The following is a 19111-nucleotide window of genomic DNA, read 5'->3' on the forward strand; positions in this document are numbered from 1 at the left end:
TTATTTCCTTTCCTTTATTTTGGCCTGGCACATGTACACACTACAGTGCTGAAGCAGCACTCGCCTGATCTCTGGTGTTCAAAGTGGTGTTTGACGTGGTAGGCCTTCAGGCTGTACATGTACGAGCCTCTCTTCGGCGAGCCGTAGTGAAGGTAGTAGTGGATCATGTCGTACACGACGTAGCCGCACAGTCCTCCGACGAACAAGCACAGCCCGATCATCTCTGGGAAGGTGCTGTGGAGGACGCCGTAGAAGCATCCCACCACTAAGGAGGCCAGGCCGGGCGGGAAGACCAGGCGAGCGCCGTCGAACGGAGACTGCGGGGAAAATGCAGCCGGAAATTCGAATGACTTGAATTTGAATGATCAAATGAGTTGAATAATGAATAGATGGACTGATAATAAAAATAATAATAATAATAATAATAATAATAATAATAATAATAATAAAAACCAGTTTTATGATCGTCAGGAGACATGCTCTGCTGATGATGATGAGGAGGATGATGTTTGTACCTTGTGGTGCTGCCCGTGCAGGAGGAAGTGCAGCGTGATGAGGTAGTAATTATGGGCTGGCGGTTTCATGTGAAAGACAAAGCGATGGATGCAGTACTCGATGAATGACCACAAGAACCAGCCCAGCAGAAACAGCAGCGGGAACGAGTACTTATGGATCGTGATGGAGAAATCTGGGAACGCACGCACAAATGTTGACACAAGTCCACGTGGGAATGATGTAATCGGCGAGTGTGTGTGTGTGTTACCTGAGGTGACGTCTATCCTGCTGTTGCCCTTGGCCAGCGTCGTGTAGCAGTACCAGCTGAGATATAACACGAGGGGCATCCACACCACTGGGACCCAGTACCTGTGGCAAGAGAGCGGACAACCACCACTTTAAAAAGTCTCATCCTCACCCTCTCTCCTTAAAGCAGCACTATTTATATAAAAAAATAAACTCAATGATTCTAGACTATGGCAGACCCATCTGCGCTCTGAAACTACTTCGTAGTATCTTCTGCAGGATATTGTGATGTACGGATCATTTCAGTCGTGTGAATCACAGGTTACTTCGCGATACGCGGTCCACGATACCAATAACGTCACGATACAACGATTCTGTCATAATCAAGACAATCACATAGCGATGCATCACCATATCTGTCCAACTGAAGAAAACAAGACGCCGTAAACTCCCTCTTCTTCGGCCAGATAGGTATCTATTGATATTAGAGGAAGGAGGACGATATCTCACCAAATCAGTATTTTGACCCACTCCAAGTTGTGAGATCAGCTAAAGTGCATTAAGAGCTACAGCCAGTAGGGGGCAGCAGATTTGCCCTTGTTGTTTAAGGTCATTAAATCAGCTGTTGAAGTGGTGAAATACAGAGATGGTATCATGGACTTTGTATCTTGGTAAGTGTCAGCTCATGAGGACGTAGGACAAACCCAGCGCTCGTGCTGTCGCTGTAGCAAAAACAACACCCAGTACAATTCTACTGCACAATGCGATTAAAGCACTCACAAGATGATGATTGTGGTTATTTTTAATATATATATTCTATTTACGAAGCAGAATTCCTCCTTTTTATTTTTACTTAAATGTAATACAAAGTGAGTATATAAATACTCATAGTAATTCCATGTATGAACAGGTGCAGACTTTACAGATTTAAATTAAGCTGAAACCTCTATTAACTTTCATCAATAATGTGGAAAAAAAACAACATTCCTACTGCACCTGCAGAACATTACAATATCTTATTTTACATGTTCTCCAGTTTTCAATCTTTTATAATATAAAAAATGTACAGTAAATAAATGCAACGTGGTCTTACCAGGAAGTCTTGGTGCCGGCCTCCAGCAATGGGTTTCCGAACAGTCTGATGGGTCTGTCGACGGGCTGGTGAACCCACGCGTCATATTTCTCCCCGAGGTGACCCACCTGCCACGCCAGAGGCTTCCGCCAGTCCACCAGATCCTGCACAGACACAAATCATGTCAGACACTGAATAATCTACACCAGCGCTGTCAAAACTGGCAACCCATAATGACACATTCGATTGTAATTATAACATTGTTCATTATTTTGCATCATAAACAGTATACGGTGTGTTTTAGTGTGAAGTACACGTCGTTCCATATGAAAACAAAGACTCTTACTTTGAAATGATGTGGAAATATCATCATGAATACATTATTTTGTGACATCATGATGGAATATTGTGTTTAGGGCTGCAAAAATGTTGATTGTTGTTTACCAAAACCTGGAAATTACAATTTTAATGATTTATTTTGTTGTATAGAGCAACAAACCAGAAAATATTCACATTTAAGAAGCTGGAAAATCAGAAAACTTGATTTAATTGGTGAAAAAATCAAAATGGATTGAATAATTGATTAATCGCTCGATCCTGAACTGTTTTATTTTCCATCTACACTGGCCCCCTCTTGACCAGACTAATGGGGCCCCAGGTCAACTGAATTTTAACACCCCTGCTCTTCACTGTATTGGGTGAAGAGTCACTTTACTCCAGCAGGAGGCAGCAGAGAGCCAACACCTTTAGAACCAGGAAATGAGTGTTCATCGTGTCTCGCTTGACATTCTGCAGCTTTACCTCCGTGTCGCTGAATTTGAATACAGTTTTATTTTCATGACGAGTCCAAAGACCAGAGCGTGATGAGCTGTTGGTTTTGTTTTACAAGCTCCTCATGCTTCAAAGAACGGCACACGTGGCCCACGTGACACCTGTAAACATGTAAACAATGGAGCTTCAGACTGGTCTGAGGTCGGGCCTGAGGTGTTTCAGCAGAAACATCAACTACTTCTGCAGCATCACGTGCTGATCACACAGGAAGTGACGCCGATGGCCGATGTGAGGCTAATTACACACACACACACAGACCAGACAAGCGAAAACCATGATGAAGCGGAATATCTGTCACACAGGTGGAAGAAATAATGTCTTTCATCAGCAGCAGACTGTGGTATCAGTATTGGACGAGAAAAAGTCATCCCTCGGCAATAAATTAGCATTTTAGAAGCTGAAAAAATATCAGAGAAACTTCTTTTCATTATTGAAAAAACACTCAAACTGGTTCATCAATTATTAAAATAGTTGACGCTTCATTTAGTAATTGATTAATAATGAATGAATCGGTGCAGGCCACGTTTATGCGACTGACACCAATATCAGATTAATACAGTATTCATTTTTACATCTTTTCAATGAATATAATTCATGAACAGCTTGCAGCCATTTTAAAAACATCAGTGTGACAATTATTTTGCTTCCAAGGATGAAATTAGTTAAGTTATAATGTCATTTCTGCTGTTTATTATTTGTTATTTTTTACAGTAAGATTTAGGTGATTTTTTTAAATTTTATATCAACTTTTTTAAAAAAAAAAAACAAGATTTCTGATTGTCTCAGCTTCTTCATGTGAATATTTTCTTCATGTCTTTGCTCCGTATAACAAAGAAATCATTAAAAACAAACACTGATCAACATTTTTTTACGTTTTCTGACATTTTATGGACTAAACAATTCCCCGATTTTTTTAATCCATTATGAAAATAATCGTTAGTTGGAGCTCTTAATGCATGTGTTGTTGTTTGCACATGATCACCTAACATCATGAAGTTATTGAGTGGATGAGGTGTCGTGTTCTCCCATCTGATCTGTCACATATTTGCACCGTAGCCTGTGTGCTTCTTCAATTTTTTTAAGTGTCACAATGTAGGATTTCAACCTTCAGATAATGTCTCCAAGACAAAATAAATAATAATAATAAATAAATAATAAAAACATAAAATAAATAAAAGTGTGTGACTTCTGTGACATATAAAACAAAATATGGCCAGTGAGGCGGTTACGAGGCAAAACAATGCTGTGTCAAAAACTCTCAAACTTAACTTAACTAAAACCAGATCTTAACCCTTTAAAGTTGTCTGCGACATTTAAAGATAGGTTTGTACGTACACACACACACACACACACACACACACACACACACACAGCTATTCCTCTCAGGAAACTGCATTGACTGCCATTCATTTGGACAGCCGGAACAAAGCCTTATCTTTAACCTTAACCTTAACGAGTTAATGTGTAACCTTGACCTTAATCTATCCTTAGTTCAAATCTTTGCTAAAGAAGAAATGCCTCATTAGAACCAGGTTTTGGTCTCCATGAGGACTACTGGTACAGTGTTTATGCCAGAAAACACACACCTTTATCTGGAGTAACCACATTAAAGGTGCGGTATTATTTTGTTTGACTCAGATTTTTACTTATTTTGTTCATTTTAGTTTGTATAATTTCTCATTTGGTGCACGATCACCACGTTACTTTGAATGGTTCCCTAAGGTACATATACCTATATATGTATATATATATATATATATATATATATACATATAAATATATATATACATATAAATATATATATATATATGTATATATATATATGCAGTATTTATATGTAGAAATTCCTGGTGTGTTTGGCACATCACGGCTTTCGTTACCGACATCAGACCCACAATGGAGCTCGAGAACATTGATGGACGCACTGATGCCCGGCAACAGAGCAAACAAGATGGACTGGTTTCACTCTGTCATCATCATCACAGCTGAGTCTGTGCGAGGAGGTCAGCTGATGTAACCGGTGACAATCACGCCAGCATGTTTTTTAATTCATGACGCACTCATTCTGTGTGTGTGTGTGTGTGTGTGTGTGTGTGTGTTCCTAATGTTGTGGGGACTTAAGTCTGTTTACACAGGGACTTGTCTTCCTTACATGGACAAAATTCAACTCCCTATAACGTAAATGTCTACATTTAAAGGTGAAGACATGTTTTTAAACGTTAGGCTGAGGTCAGGGTTAGGATTAGGCCAGTAGTAGTTATGGTTAAAGTCTTATTTCGACAGGTACAAGGACGCATTGTTCAAGGGTTAGGGTTAGGGTTAGGGTAAGGGTTAGGGTTAGGGTTAGGGTTATAACAGGTGAATAACAGATGTTACGGGCTTGGATATCGGACAGATACAATTGTAAAAATCTTTTATACAGCACATGCTCGACTACACACAGACTGTAAAAATATAAAAAGCAACAGCATTTTAGCTGAGTCATGTTGTGGGCTGTTTATTTCTTATTTCTGAGAGAGGAATATTTTAAGAATTCTGTTATTAACAGCTTCATAGTTTAATAAAAGAACTAAAATGACTCAGACTGATATCAGTATCAGATACCATTTTTTTTGTCAATTTAATTAAATTTATTCTTATTTTATTCGTATTCTTTTAACTTTGTAATTTTATTTTTAGGTTTATTCTCACTTATTCTCATAGTTCTTAACTTTGTAAAAAAATTTTTTTTAAAATTGCTGCTATAATATTCGTTACCTTTGTACACTGTGACGAAAGAATTTCCCGCAAGGGATTAATAAAGTATATTCTATTCTATTCTATTCTATTCTATTCACACTCTAGTTTGTGATTTCCATCCCTAAATGTTCAGGTAAAGCATTTATTGACTAACTGTGATTATAATGTGCACGCTCATTATAATCTCAAATGAAACTAGAAAAGTGAAATTAGACCCTGTTTATTAAAAATTGAAATGAGAATCCCCCGTAAATTGAAGTTGATGGTTAGGAACTAATTCACTACTGAGATGACACATGGTGGGATGAATGAGTGAAGGGGTGAATGAGTGAAGGGGTGAGGTTGGTTGTGTTTTGTGTGTTTGTGACTGTGAGTCCAACAGTGTGAGAACTTCAGGATGAACAAACAAACGTATGAGGAGGTGAATAACCTGACGACCGTTCCACTCTTCATCTAAACTGCACACACACACACACACACATCAGGACTCCCACATCAAATTCAATGACTTTTCGAGGAGTTTCCAGGACCAATTCCCTAAAATTCAAGGACCAAATGTGCTGACACAGCCTAAGATTGGAGGGCAACTTGTAAGAGCGTCTTCGTCCATGATGGCGTCCACTTCTGGACAAGTGATTGTCCTCAAGATCTTGGGTCAAAGTCAGTCTTTGTAATTGTCTTTGGTGAGAGCGAGACCTTGGAATTGTTCATTACCCAGGCATCATGTGGTCATTCGCTCCCTCTTTGCTTTACTTTACTTGCTCATTGTTCTGCGCAGAATCTCACAGTAGGTGGCGCCGTAACAAACACTTAAATATCAACTTCTTTCTTGCAAAATTCAAGCACTTTCAATGACCCATGTCTATTTCGGGCCACACGAGCCTAACCAGTTCATGTGTCACTTCAACTTTATCAAAAATCAAATGTTATCCCTAAAGTTACACCAGTTCCTTTAGAAACGAGGTTCTTCATCATGAGGACCAGGTTTTTGGTCTCCATGAGGACTAGTGGTCCTGACGGGACAGTGTTTATGCCAGAAAGGGTCACTCAGAGGTCACAAATAGACAACAACACACCTTATCCAGGTCTACAGGGCTGCAGAGGTTGTACGGGGAGTTCTCTTCCTCCTCTTCCACCTTCGAGTCTGTCTTCTGTCCTTCCGTCTCTTCAGTCTCCTTCCTCCTCTCTCTCAGAGTCTGCCAAAAAACGTAGGACAACGTCTTATCATCTCATTCAATTTGATTTTATTATAAAGTATGTAAATATTAACACACTTGGATTTCATTATGTATTTTACGTGAGTGAGCATGTGTGTGTCAGTCTTTTATTTATTCAAATTTATAATCTTCAACCTTTGATTCCCCTTTTATACGCATGGAAAACACCACAACCATCTTCTGTGAGTCACCAATTCTGAAGCAGAACAATATTTGGCCAAACCTTGATTCAATAAATGCATGAGAGTCAATCATTGATCGGACGTGTTTGCTCAGTTTCTTATTTTAAAATGTGAATTAATGCAGGTAAAGGTCGAGCTGAACACAACAGGGCTTTCATGTGATGCGTGAGCGGTGCGTGAGCGGTGCGAAGAGAGGTGCCATATCTATCAGGTTTGTTCAAGAAGTTCAATGGAAATATTGGTGAACCAACAAAACATGGGTGACAAAGGATGTGGTTTCTTTGGCTGCTGCACACACACACACACACACACACACACTGGACGCTTTGCATGTTGCTCATAATTGTTCAGTCATTCTGTGAAACTAAAACCACTCTGTCAAAGTTTTAAAAAAAAATTGTCTTATTAGTAGTTAAATCCAAATTTAACTACTGGAAAGCAGAGAAAGCGATGCCCACATATACTTGTCATTGCGTTACGTATGACCCTCAGGACAATCACAGAAGAGATTCACCTAAACGATTGCCTGATCTAGAAAGTTGTGTTATCTTGGACAAAAAGGGGGCAGACGCATTTCTTTGACAATTCTACAGCCTTAAAAATCAAAAATAATCATGATCAAGTCATAAGAGGGTCAAGGGTGGGAAAGATTTCTGCAAATCTGAACGTGTGACGACCCAAAGAATATGTCCTGTGACACATTTCTGGCTCCCCGACCCCAGTTTTTGAGAATTGCTGTTAATATAGCAACGGCAAACTAGAAAAGAAGTAACGCCATTTACGTCTATATTTACGTATATTACAGCAGAAACAGTATTTCTAATTTTAGTATTAAGTACCACCAGAGGAAGCTTGCGTACCACTGGAGGTACACGTACCACAGTTTGGTAAAACTAGACTCTCATGTCATTGTGAAATATTTCTGCTATGTCTGCTTCCCTGTTGTTAGTAAAAGTGACATTCAGGGCTGAACGACTTTGAATGCTTATCTAATTGCAATTATTTTGACAGAAATTGCGAGTTTTAAACACATACTTAAAATGTGAGTTTTTAAAATCATTATTCTCATTTTCATTGAAAAACACATACTTAAAAAGTGAGTTTTTAGCATTATTCTCATTTTCATTGAAAAACACATACTTAAAATGTGAGTTTTTAACATCATTATTCTCATTTTCATTGAAAAACACATACTTAAAATATAAGTTTTTAACATCATTATTCTCATTTTCATTGAAAAACAAACTTAAAATGTGAGTTTTTAACATCATTATTCATTTTCATTGAAAACACATACTTAAAATGTGAGTTTTTAACATCATTATTCTCATTTTCATTGAAAAACACATACTTAAAATGTGAGTTTTAACATCATTATTCTCATTTTCATTGAAAACACATACTTAAAATGTGAGTTTTAAACATCATTATTCTCATTTTCATTGAAAACACTTAAAATATGAGTTTTTAACATCATTATTCTCATTTTCATTGAAAAACAGATACTTAAAATGTGAGTTTTTAACATCATTATTCTCATTTTCATTGAAAACACATACTTAAAATGTGAGTTTTTAACATCATTATTCTCATTTTCATTGAAAAACACATACTTAAAATGATCACTGTGTGATATTTGTGCAGATCTGTGAGAATTTGCACCTCCTGCAATCTAAAAATTGCTTAAAAGTTTGATTAATTGGTGACATGTCATAAATCTCTCCCATCTCTGTTCTGTTACTGGCCACAGATGCTTTAGCTCGTCATCCTCTGTGAGTCAGGTGAAATATTGAACAGCTGGCTGAGTTCAGACTCACAACTACACACACACACGTGTGTGGATCCCCTATGGTTTGTTGCAAACTTCACTTTGGTAATTCAACACCCGCAGATGCAATGCGACACGGTCTTGTTATCACGCCGTGCTAAAGCGAAACAAAGCAACAACAAAAAAGCAAAGAGACCGTGACATTGTCCTGAAGGATTTAATGAATGGAACTCTGACGTGTGGTAATGTGAGCGCCACGCTTCTGTGGTGACGTGAGCTCATCGAGAATAAAGACAATTATCAAGTAATAATTACAGATGATATTTATTCATTATTTATTACAGATATATATATTAAATTACAAATTATAATTACAGAATAAAAAGAAAAGAAAGTTTGTGAAGCATTTCAGTGGCAGTTTCTTTTTTACTATTGTGATCCACTAATTATTTACAAGTTTTAATAACTCATAATTGGAGATGAAATGACAGTTTTGAGTGGGAAAAGTGAGCATTTGTGTTATTAAACCAGTTTCTTTGTTCTACGGAGCAAAGAAACCAGAAAATATTCACATTTAAATCGTTTTCTTGTCTTCAGTTAGACAGATATCGTGACGTATCACTACATGATTGTCTTGCAATAGATACTGTATCGATTATCACGGAGTCGTTGTATCGTGATGTTATTGGTATCGAGGACCACGTATCATGAGTCCTCTATGGAGAGTGGAACTGTTTTCCTCTGCATGTTACAGGCTGTTTACATTTTTCAGTCACTATCTGCTTTGTCACATGTTTCGTTGCTTTGATAAGTTGTCGTTGCTGCTCTTTGATGTTCGACAGAGCTGATATTGATCGGGAATTGCCTCAGAAAACAGTCGGACTGCAACGATGAATCGATTTCTAAATGAATCGTGATAGCTTTCTGATTTGTTTCCCGCTTCTTAAATGTGAACGTGTTTCTTTTGCTGCATTTTACAAAGTGATGATTATAACTGAATCTTTTCCAGGTTTGGAAACCACGGATCAACATTTTCCAACATTTCTTATTGACAGATGAATCTATTATTAAATGAATTGTTATATTTGCAGGCTTGGACTATAGTTAGTAAGTGAGGTTTATTTCTTTGGCACAAAAAAACCAAACAAAAAACCTAAAAGGTTTGACTGTCTTCTGTAGTTGTGAGGTCTTTTTTCTCAGAATTTCATAAATCCCAAATTGAAAAGCACAAGTTGGTGCTGACATATGTAGAATTACAAGTACACACACACTCACTCTGTGTGTGTGTGTGTGTGTGTGTGTGTTGAAAGCAATAAGCAGACACACCCATTGTCTCCGTCGCAGCAGCCATGGCCTACGTGAGCCTGGGAGTAATTCCTGAATCTGATGTTAAAGGTTACTCTCCCTCTCTCTCTGTCTGCACAATCAATGCATTCTGCAGGTGTGGTGTGTTTGGGGAGGCGTGGCCTGTATCAACAATATGAAAATCCCACCAGGTTGTCATTGAAACAGGACAAGCAGCTTATAGTTATTTGGCCAGACTCAGTGGAGTGGATGAGTGCGGTGGTGATCCTGAATCCTGTTTGGAAACAGCGCTGGTGCTGTGACTGTGTTTCTGGAGGCTTATTGTACAAAATAACGTGACTTGAATAACGTGAATAAAGTGACAACACTCTCTGACCAATCAGTGGCCGGCAGTGTGACCACGTCACATTTTAGTATCAGCGCCGCTCGACTTGATTAATCGTTGCAGTTCTACTAAAAACCTCAATGACAAGAACAACAACATCAAAAAATGAAGACCTCGTGACTGAGATTATTAACTTATCGGAACAGTGTTCTCGTGTCTCGTTTTCCTGATAGAAATGCCCCCTGGTGGCCATTTAAGAGAAGACAGCTTTCAGACACCTCAGAAATACAGTATATATGCAACAAAGGAGTCCTGGTTCACTTACATGACTGATTTATATGATTACACAGCAGGGCTTCACAATATACATATACAGTATATGTATATGTACACCTACTCAATGGTCAGTGTGGTTGTTTAAAACACTGGCGACCACAAATCTGCGCACACACACACACACACACACACACACACACACACACACACACCCTGTTTTGCTAATACAGATTATTATGCCCACTGCGCAACACAGAGCTCAACTCTCCATGGGGCTGAGAGTGGAAACAATGAGGTAAATAGGATCTGAATTCACACATCAGGACAACACAGTGAGAGAAAAAACAATAAATATGTGTTTGCTCATTAAAATCATCCCTTCAAGTATCAACGGGTCATTCTGCTACACTTGTGGTGTGTTTTCAAGTGTTAATAACTCATAATTGGAGATGAAATGACAGTTTTGAGTGAGATGAAGTGGGAAAAGTGAGCATTTGTGTTATTCATATACTTTAAATTTGAGTAAATACAATATTTTGCTTACAAACAGCTGCCCGTTATAATAAATGTTATAACAACACGTTTGTGCTGAGTCACTTTTCAAAGACATAATTCTCTTGTAAAGACTGTGAAAGACTGTAAATGTTCTTCTCCCAAAAAGAAGAAGAAACAAACAGCCCAAAGATGACTTTTATTTAGGTTTTTTTTACAGTCTGTGACATCGTAAAGCATTTTTAAACCAGTATCGATACTGACCGATACCGATACTGAACGATACCGATACTGAACGATACCGCATCCCGGATTTTCACGTCAATTTATCAGAAAAACGTCATTTGTGCCAAATCACAACACATATTATCTCAAGACACTTACGATGGAAAGATTTCACGATTATTATAGAGAGAGAAATAGAAACGCGCCGTGATAATTATGATATAACAATATCATTCTTTGGTTTTTAGACTTCTCAGATTCAGAAAAGGTGTAAACAATTGGTTATTAGTGAAAGAAACTGATTTATTGTATTTTAGAGCAGATTTATTACTGATTCGATTCCTGTGTGCGTGTTTTAATGCCACATGATTTCACAGTGCATGGAAATGAAAAAATAATGAAATAACATAATACATTAGAGGGGCTTTACTTACTGGTGTTGGTTAATAATGTATTAAAAATGTAACTGTGAAAAGAGAACTTTAAAAAAAGGAAATGTGTCTTCTTTAAACCTATTTTCTGCCAGTGTCTCCAGACTGATGAAATTCTGACAGCGAAACTGAACAATTTAACACCAAACAATCACAGAAGAGGAAGTGTATGGATGACTGTGGCAGGAGTATACAGATATACAATCCCACTTCAGTGCATTCAAAAGTTGCTTTATTATGAAGAGTGTAAAACTACAGTTGCACAGGTTTATTTATATCAAATTATGATTTGACATTTAATTAAACAGGAAATTAAAAATATAATGGAAATGATGGTTAGCTGCGTGTTTCAGTTGAGTGTATTATGTGTATTATAATTTATGCATTATGAGGTTTTCCATTACACTCTTAAGGATGTGAATGTTTATAGGAAATAAATGTAAATGACCTTTGTGTAACAGAACAATAACTAAATGAATCTGTACTGATGACACATTGTCTTCTGTATGTGTGTAACCGCTCTGTGACTTCCTGAAAATGTACCACTATCTGAGGTCGTGATATAATGATGTTTGGTATCATCACATATTATAGTCTTAATAACAACAACAATAATAATAATAATAATATAAACTAAGTGACAGTGAATGTGTCCTCTGAGCAGGACTGTGTTCTAATAATCATTAATTATACATAATGATATTGTTGCCCATATTTGTATGCTTCTCACAAATACTGGGACCGAAGAAAAGTGTCAAAACAGAACAAATATCTAATTGCGATTATTTTGACAGGAATTGCGATTTCGATATGATTCACGATATCACAGGGAAGTGTCATTTTTACATCGTTATCCTCATTTTAATTCAAAAAACATGTTTAAAATGATCACTGTGTGATATTTGCACATATCGGTGAGAAACAAATGTGTTCTCTTCAGTGTGTAGAATAAGATCATAACATCTAAAATTATATTTTGACACACATATTACGCCTCCTGCGATTTGAAAATTGCAGTACGCCGTATTGCGATTTTGATAAAATGACGATTAATTACGATTAAATATATTGTGAGACAATCACGTAGAAATACATCACGACGTCTGTCTAACCGAAGAAAACCAAACGTTAACGTGAAAACTTAAAAAGTGCAGGATTTCAAGTGTATAAAGTCTATGTATTGAACATGGATGGAGCAACTCTTAACGTAGCTTTACACCGACACCATTATCCCACTGTAAACTCCCTCTTCTTCAGCCAGGTAACTTCCACCCAAGTGTCCCCTCATTCATTTGAGCAGCACCACCTTGAGGAGGAGACATGAAGTAGCAAACACCTGGCGGCTTTACTTTGGAGCGCCTTAATTTGTTAATTAAAATATCAATATTTGCCCTGGTGATTGATTGATGATCTTATTGCAGGAGGAAAGGCGACGATATATCACCAAAGCCATAGTTTGACCCACCTCTAACGCAGGCAGTGATTGTGTGGAATGGTGAGGTGAGGACAGGTACTGATGAAGTCCGAGAGGAGACGACAAGTAAGCCAACGAGTAAGAACCATAAAGCACATCTGAATTAGCCCATCCTTACTACACACAAGTAGAGAACACAAGACAAGTGGGAAAGATTTGAACCGCTCACCTTCCAGGTTACGAGCCCAATTCCTTTCCTCTTTGCTATGGGCGTACAAATCATACCTGTGCTCACTCTGTGTAATTAGATTAAGTGTAGTCATGACAAGTATGATGGCAAGCAGTTGCACAGCCAAATTGCAGCCGAAATCTAAACAGGTGTCGTAACTCGAGTGAAGGGTGCCATGGCAACACACCAACCGTGTCCTAGGGAGGAGAGGACTTGACTTATCTAACCCTCACACGCCCCCCGTTACGCTCTCTGACTCACACACGTGTCCGTCCTTCTTCTGCTGGCCGGCTGCGTCTAAAGCCAGAACGCTTAAGAACAAACGAGCAGTCGTTAAGTAAACAATGAGACACGGACGAGCGACCGTCATCAACCCGTCGTTGTGCCTCGTCAGGAGTGCATGTGTAATACTTCCCCGGGGCCTTAGATGAGACAATGAGTGTCATGTCAGTGCTGTTGACATTACTCTTAGCTCACGTCGGCCCATTGTTATGTGGAGAAAGATGGCAGTTCACTGCGTTATAGCGACGCGCGGAACATTAAAAGAGGCTTTTGTTGTCGCGCTGTAGCTCACACGAGGTGCGATCAAAGAGCTCGGGACTTTTTCTTGTTTTGCGAAAGAAATGTAGCATGGCAGGGTAATAGAGATGCAGCAGGTGTGACTAATAACTGTGCAGAGTCGGGGGTCGTACACGCGCGGATCAGCAAATTTTCGGTATCTTGCACGTGATGCAGGTGGAGATTCATGCTTTCTGATGCAATATAGGATTTAAAAACACACACACTAACGTTTATTCATAATCTTAAAGTTAACGCCAGATCACCACCTTCCGGAATCTGCCTCGAAAATGCAAACAGTGGAAAAAAAAAGAAAAAAAAAAAGGAGGGAGAGCCGCTGAATATTCTAAAAGGCCAGAGGAGTCAAACATAAGAGGGGCTGTGTGTGTGTCCTTGTAGGAGGACAAATGGACAAGAATGAGAGACAAAAAACAAAGGAGATGTGAGAGGACGGCAGCGATGTGGTACCATCACAACACAGGAACTACTCTGCTGCAGCAGCAGCAGCAGCAGCAGCAGCAGGAGGAGGAAGAGATTTTTGTAACCAAACACATTTTTGGTTGGAACCACAATGAGCTGTTCTGCTTTCTGGTGGTTCAGTCTATCAGATAAGAGCTATTCTACATTGGAACAAGAGCCACAACACAGGGAACGCTCCAATCTACTTTATCCGTCATATTGCCAAGCCCCGGTTAAATATCAATAACAAAAAATAACTCTTTGCATTGACATCATCCATGGGGCTGCTTTTCTTTTGTGCCTTAGCGCGTTAAGATAATAACAGTCAACCAATAAATACAACTGACCCATTATGTGACGTGCAAACGTAACCAAAGCAATGTTAAAAGATTGAGTAATCCGATTTTAGTCAGACTAAGACATTTTCTGAGTGTCATGTAAACATGTTAGTCCAATTAAAATCAAACTATTCTTAGTGCGACAGAACAAACCTGGATAATTCGATTGTTCCTCCAAGGTCTCTGACTATAAACTATAAACTCTCTCCACTCTGCCAGCCAGGCTTGGGCCTCCTCCGCCCGGGCACACAGCTGCTGAACCACATACAGAACCGCAACACGATCCATCTCACCATTAGCCGCTTGTTTGTCTGGGGCGTAAACGGGTCAACAGGAAACGGATTCAAAAGTACTGGCTTACAGCGAGATACAGCGCAAATTATGGAGGCGGAGTCAAACATACACGGCCAAGAACGTCCCTTAAGCAGGTTTTGGTCCTGACAAGTTCTGTGGTTATGCCAGGTTGTACGTCTTTATTTGTATTATCATTATCCTTCTATTTCTCTTACTCTACCAACAATCAAAGATCTTTATCATCATGTTGATGCCTCATGCTTCAGTTTATTTGTCCCACTGCTTGTGTGTTTTACGATGGCCTTCGACTGTAAATCATTCCTTCACCTTGAATATAAATTTTAGAGCATCTGCTGTCGTTTGGTTTATTTCACGACTTTTTCCTCGTGGTGTTTTTTTCTTTTCTTTTTTTTTTACTGTGTTGTTTACGACTGGTTATAGGGAGAGAGTGCAGGGACAAAGGGTGGAGGAATGGTGTGTGAGGCAAAGGTTGTGTGTGTGTGTGTGTGTGTGTGTGTGTGTGTGTAAGTAAACCTGGTCATTGTTGGTTTGTCGAGTCGAGATTTCTGTTTGGTGACAATAGCGGTTTGTTTCCTCCCAAATCAAACTAAAAGTTTCAAGAGTTTCAAACAAACCATATCAGATGCTGACTGGAGATGATCCCGCTAACTAGTAATAATAAGTCCAAGGTTCTCGCAATCAAACTTCCCAAATCAGTTTATTAAGTAAAGTAAATATGTAACACATTCACATCCATCTGAAAAATAAAATGCTATTCTATCCTATTTGTGAGGAAAATCTCTAACTCTCGGTGTGTCTTTGGCGTCATTAAATATCATTTGTTATCACGGTAAAGTTTAGTGCAACTGGATATCGGACCGACGTGAACTTCCTTATCGCCACAATATGTTTTAAAAATCAGTAGTAAAATATTCAAAGCAGTTTATTTCCAGTCATAACTGCAGGACACTTCACCCCACGTTGCTCCTGACGGCTGATGTGAAAAAATGTGCGATCGATGAAACAAAACTGGCAAAACTGTTGTGTGAAGCGGCTTCGAGGGGTCATCAAGACTAGAAACGTGCTTTATAAATACAGATCATTTCTGTTTTGGCGGCGACCCTGGTGCTACACAAAACTTTCATAACCCCATCTGGTCTCTGGTTACTTCTCGGAATGACACTGACAACACCCAGAGCTCGACCACCACAGCTTTTAGTCAAATACACCACATTTTATCTGTATTTCAACTATGGTGATATTGTGGTCATGTGCCACCAGGAAGTGGAGCCTGGCATCTGCCTCACGTGTTTGTGGTTTCTCATTTGCCTCTCGTTCTTTCCATGACAGGTGGGCCTGAGCACAGCGTACACAAATATGCACAGTAAAGTCATTATTAGTGTAGATATTTACTGTGAGGAGCCATGAGACTCATAACTCGGTGTTAGGGGAGGAGAGGAGCATAAAACGTAGGTTAAAAAAAATAAAATAAAACCTGACGCGTAATTTGTTCACTGGAAACTTGTTGTTTGGTCCATAAAATGTGTTAAAGAAAACAAAAAATGTTCTCTAATCTCTTGTTTTGTCTACAAACCATGACTTTAATGATTTTTTTGTTACAAGGCATGAAGAAATCGGAAAATACTCACATTAAAGAAGCTGAGAAATTAGAGACTTGGACCAATTAATGGATTATCAAAATAGTCTAGTGACAATAGGGTCATAATGGACTTCTTAAGGAGTCCCCCCTGTTGGCCATTCAAGAGAATACATGTTTTCAGGTCAAATTCTGTGCTTGTGCATCACAACTTGCATAAAAAAGTATAAAAATTGCTCTTTTTTTTACAAAGGTATGTTTGTGAGGGTGTGTCGGACTCAGCAGCACTTCCCTGGTAAGATGCGTGTGGAGAGATGAAGGGTCAAAGTTCAGAGACACTGTGGCAGGTTTGATAACAACGTTAAACCATGAGCTCTGAATACACACTCACACTGAACTCTATTTGACATACATGTCTCAGTAAAGTATCACATCTTGGGTTAAGTGCACAAAGCCTTAAAATATTAACCTAATCGATTAATCCGTCGGTTATTTTCTCATTTATTATGTACATAAAATGTCAGTAAATGTTAAAAAATGTTCTTTTGTCCACAAAGCAAAATGAATCTGTTTTAGCAAAAAAAACACTTATACTGTATCAGCCAATATATCGATTGTCAAAATAGTTGATGATTAACTTTTTTACAATAAAGAAGAATAAAGAGTGACAGAGAGAGAATGTGATCACGTTGTGATTTATGACACAATCATAAGTCAGTGCCACGCACAGCGTTTTCACAGTGATAACAATGAGCCTGGTGTCAGGAGGGATGTCACATGACTGTGTGTAAAGGTTGAACGCTCACATGGAGGGAGATAAAACCAAGCGCACGCACGCACACACGCCTCACCACTAATATTCAGCCACAGACACAATCACATTTCACCTGGAATTCAACTCATTGCACAACCACACTTATCCAAATGCTGAAAAGGTTCACCACTCCCAATATAAGCCAACCACACACGTCTGGGATTGGAACGAATAAATATGGCCAAACCCTGCGTGATATCTGAGCGTTTGTGGTTAACAAGAGTGGACAGAAAAGGAGTGGTTTGATGTGATGATCTCATTATTAACGATCACATGTTGTGGTGGTAACTTCAGGTGTTGTCAGGTGATAAATCAGAAACACCAATCATGAAACTGCAACTGCACAGGAGTGACTGGAGGACTGTGATTGGGCCGTTAGCGTGGTTTTCTACACGTTTCCAGACAGAAGGTGGAAACCAGACCTGTGCCCGTGTGGATCTGTCAGGACACGTCTGAACCCAGTGGCTCAAAATATATTTCATTTGACGTTGTGAACATTTGATTGGTTCACATGGGGTTCAACCTGTCTGCTGTGAGGTTGTGAGGTTATTAAAATTATAAGACATTTGCAGTTAAGACTGTGAACCGCCAACCAGGTCGTTTCAAGCAGTGGTGCACAACCACACTCTGAGCTCTGAGGACCTGGGACCTCCACCAGGTGAAAGATGTACGGCAGTACAAGCTCTGGTAACTTTATCTGTTCTTAGGTCGGCAGAAGTTCGGGTTCAGACGGAGACACGTGGCCCGAGCCAAAGGGTAAAGAAGACGGACCAGATGATCCGCCATAGAAAGTTCCCCTTCAAAAATCAACACATTTACCCTCTAATCCAACAAAACCATGAAGCTTTCTCTCACAAGTAAAAGTACACACAGTATCTTCTTCTTCTTCTTTTAACTGGCCTGACAGGTCTGCACCCCTCCCCATCATTTGTCTCTTTCATAAGGTAAACAACACCTCCAGGTATACTCTGAATACATGACGGTCTGAAACTATACAAAGCAGCAACAGCGCCATACATCACATCTATATGGTGTAACAGTGGCGCTGTCTCTTTGACAGCTAATGTCGGAGTAGAGGGCAGCCCATGGCCATTGAGCAGCCCGTGCCCAAGTGGAAAGGGAACTTGACTTGTAACCAGAAGGTCAACGGTTCAAATCCCCACCCAGCCAAAAAAGGGCTGGGGTACCCCTGAGTAAGGTACCCAACCCCCAATGCTCCCCGGGGCGCTACTCAGTGTGGCAGCCCACTGCTCCTAATTCTAGGATGGGTCAAAATGCAGAGGAATACTTTCCCTAAGGGGATTAATAAAAAACTAACTTTAACTTTAGAAGCCGGGAATCTTGAAAACAAAGAATCTCACGTAAAACAACTTTGCTGGAGGAAAAACAAAACGCAATCCGACTCGTCAACCGGTGCAACATGGACTTCGCACATGGCATCCATTTTTATTGATTTGCAGTGCACTCTGCACCTGGACAAGTGATTGTCCTTGAGCTCTTGGTCAAAGTCATTCTTTATCATTTTCTTTGCTGACACAGAGATCTTTGAATTTGCATTTCGTCGACATTTGCTCTCTCTTGTTACTCACTCATTGTTCTGCATGGACTCTCCCGTCAACGGCAGACAGACACAGATACGTTTGTTCAGCGTGGGCCTCGTCTACGTACATCAAGCAATGCAGGGCATGAAACAGTAGGTGGCGTCGTAACAAACAAGGGAGGCATTTACCTAAATATCAACTTCACTGCTTTCTTGTACAGAATTCAAGCACTTTCAATGACCCATGTCTATTTAGGGGTGGAC

General features: G+C 39.3%; 1 protein-coding gene across 1 annotated transcript in view; it reads right to left on the bottom strand.

Annotated features, from left to right (window-relative positions):
• fa2h (fatty acid 2-hydroxylase) overlaps positions 1–19111 on the bottom strand; it is a 31152-nt gene that overhangs the window by 1215 nt on the left and 10826 nt on the right. The window contains exons 2-6 of the mRNA XM_044035205.1: positions 6460–6579; positions 1835–1977; positions 764–864; positions 516–688; positions 65–317 (exon numbers count right to left, since the gene is read on the bottom strand). Of these exons, the coding sequence (XP_043891140.1) occupies positions 65–317; positions 516–688; positions 764–864; positions 1835–1977; positions 6460–6579 (790 nt within the window). The remainder of the gene's footprint in view (positions 1–64; positions 318–515; positions 689–763; positions 865–1834; positions 1978–6459; positions 6580–19111) is intronic.

Source organism: Solea senegalensis, linkage group LG10 (assembly GCF_019176455.1).
Source record: "Solea senegalensis isolate Sse05_10M linkage group LG10, IFAPA_SoseM_1, whole genome shotgun sequence".
Taxonomy (NCBI): Eukaryota; Metazoa; Chordata; class Actinopteri; order Pleuronectiformes; family Soleidae; genus Solea; species Solea senegalensis.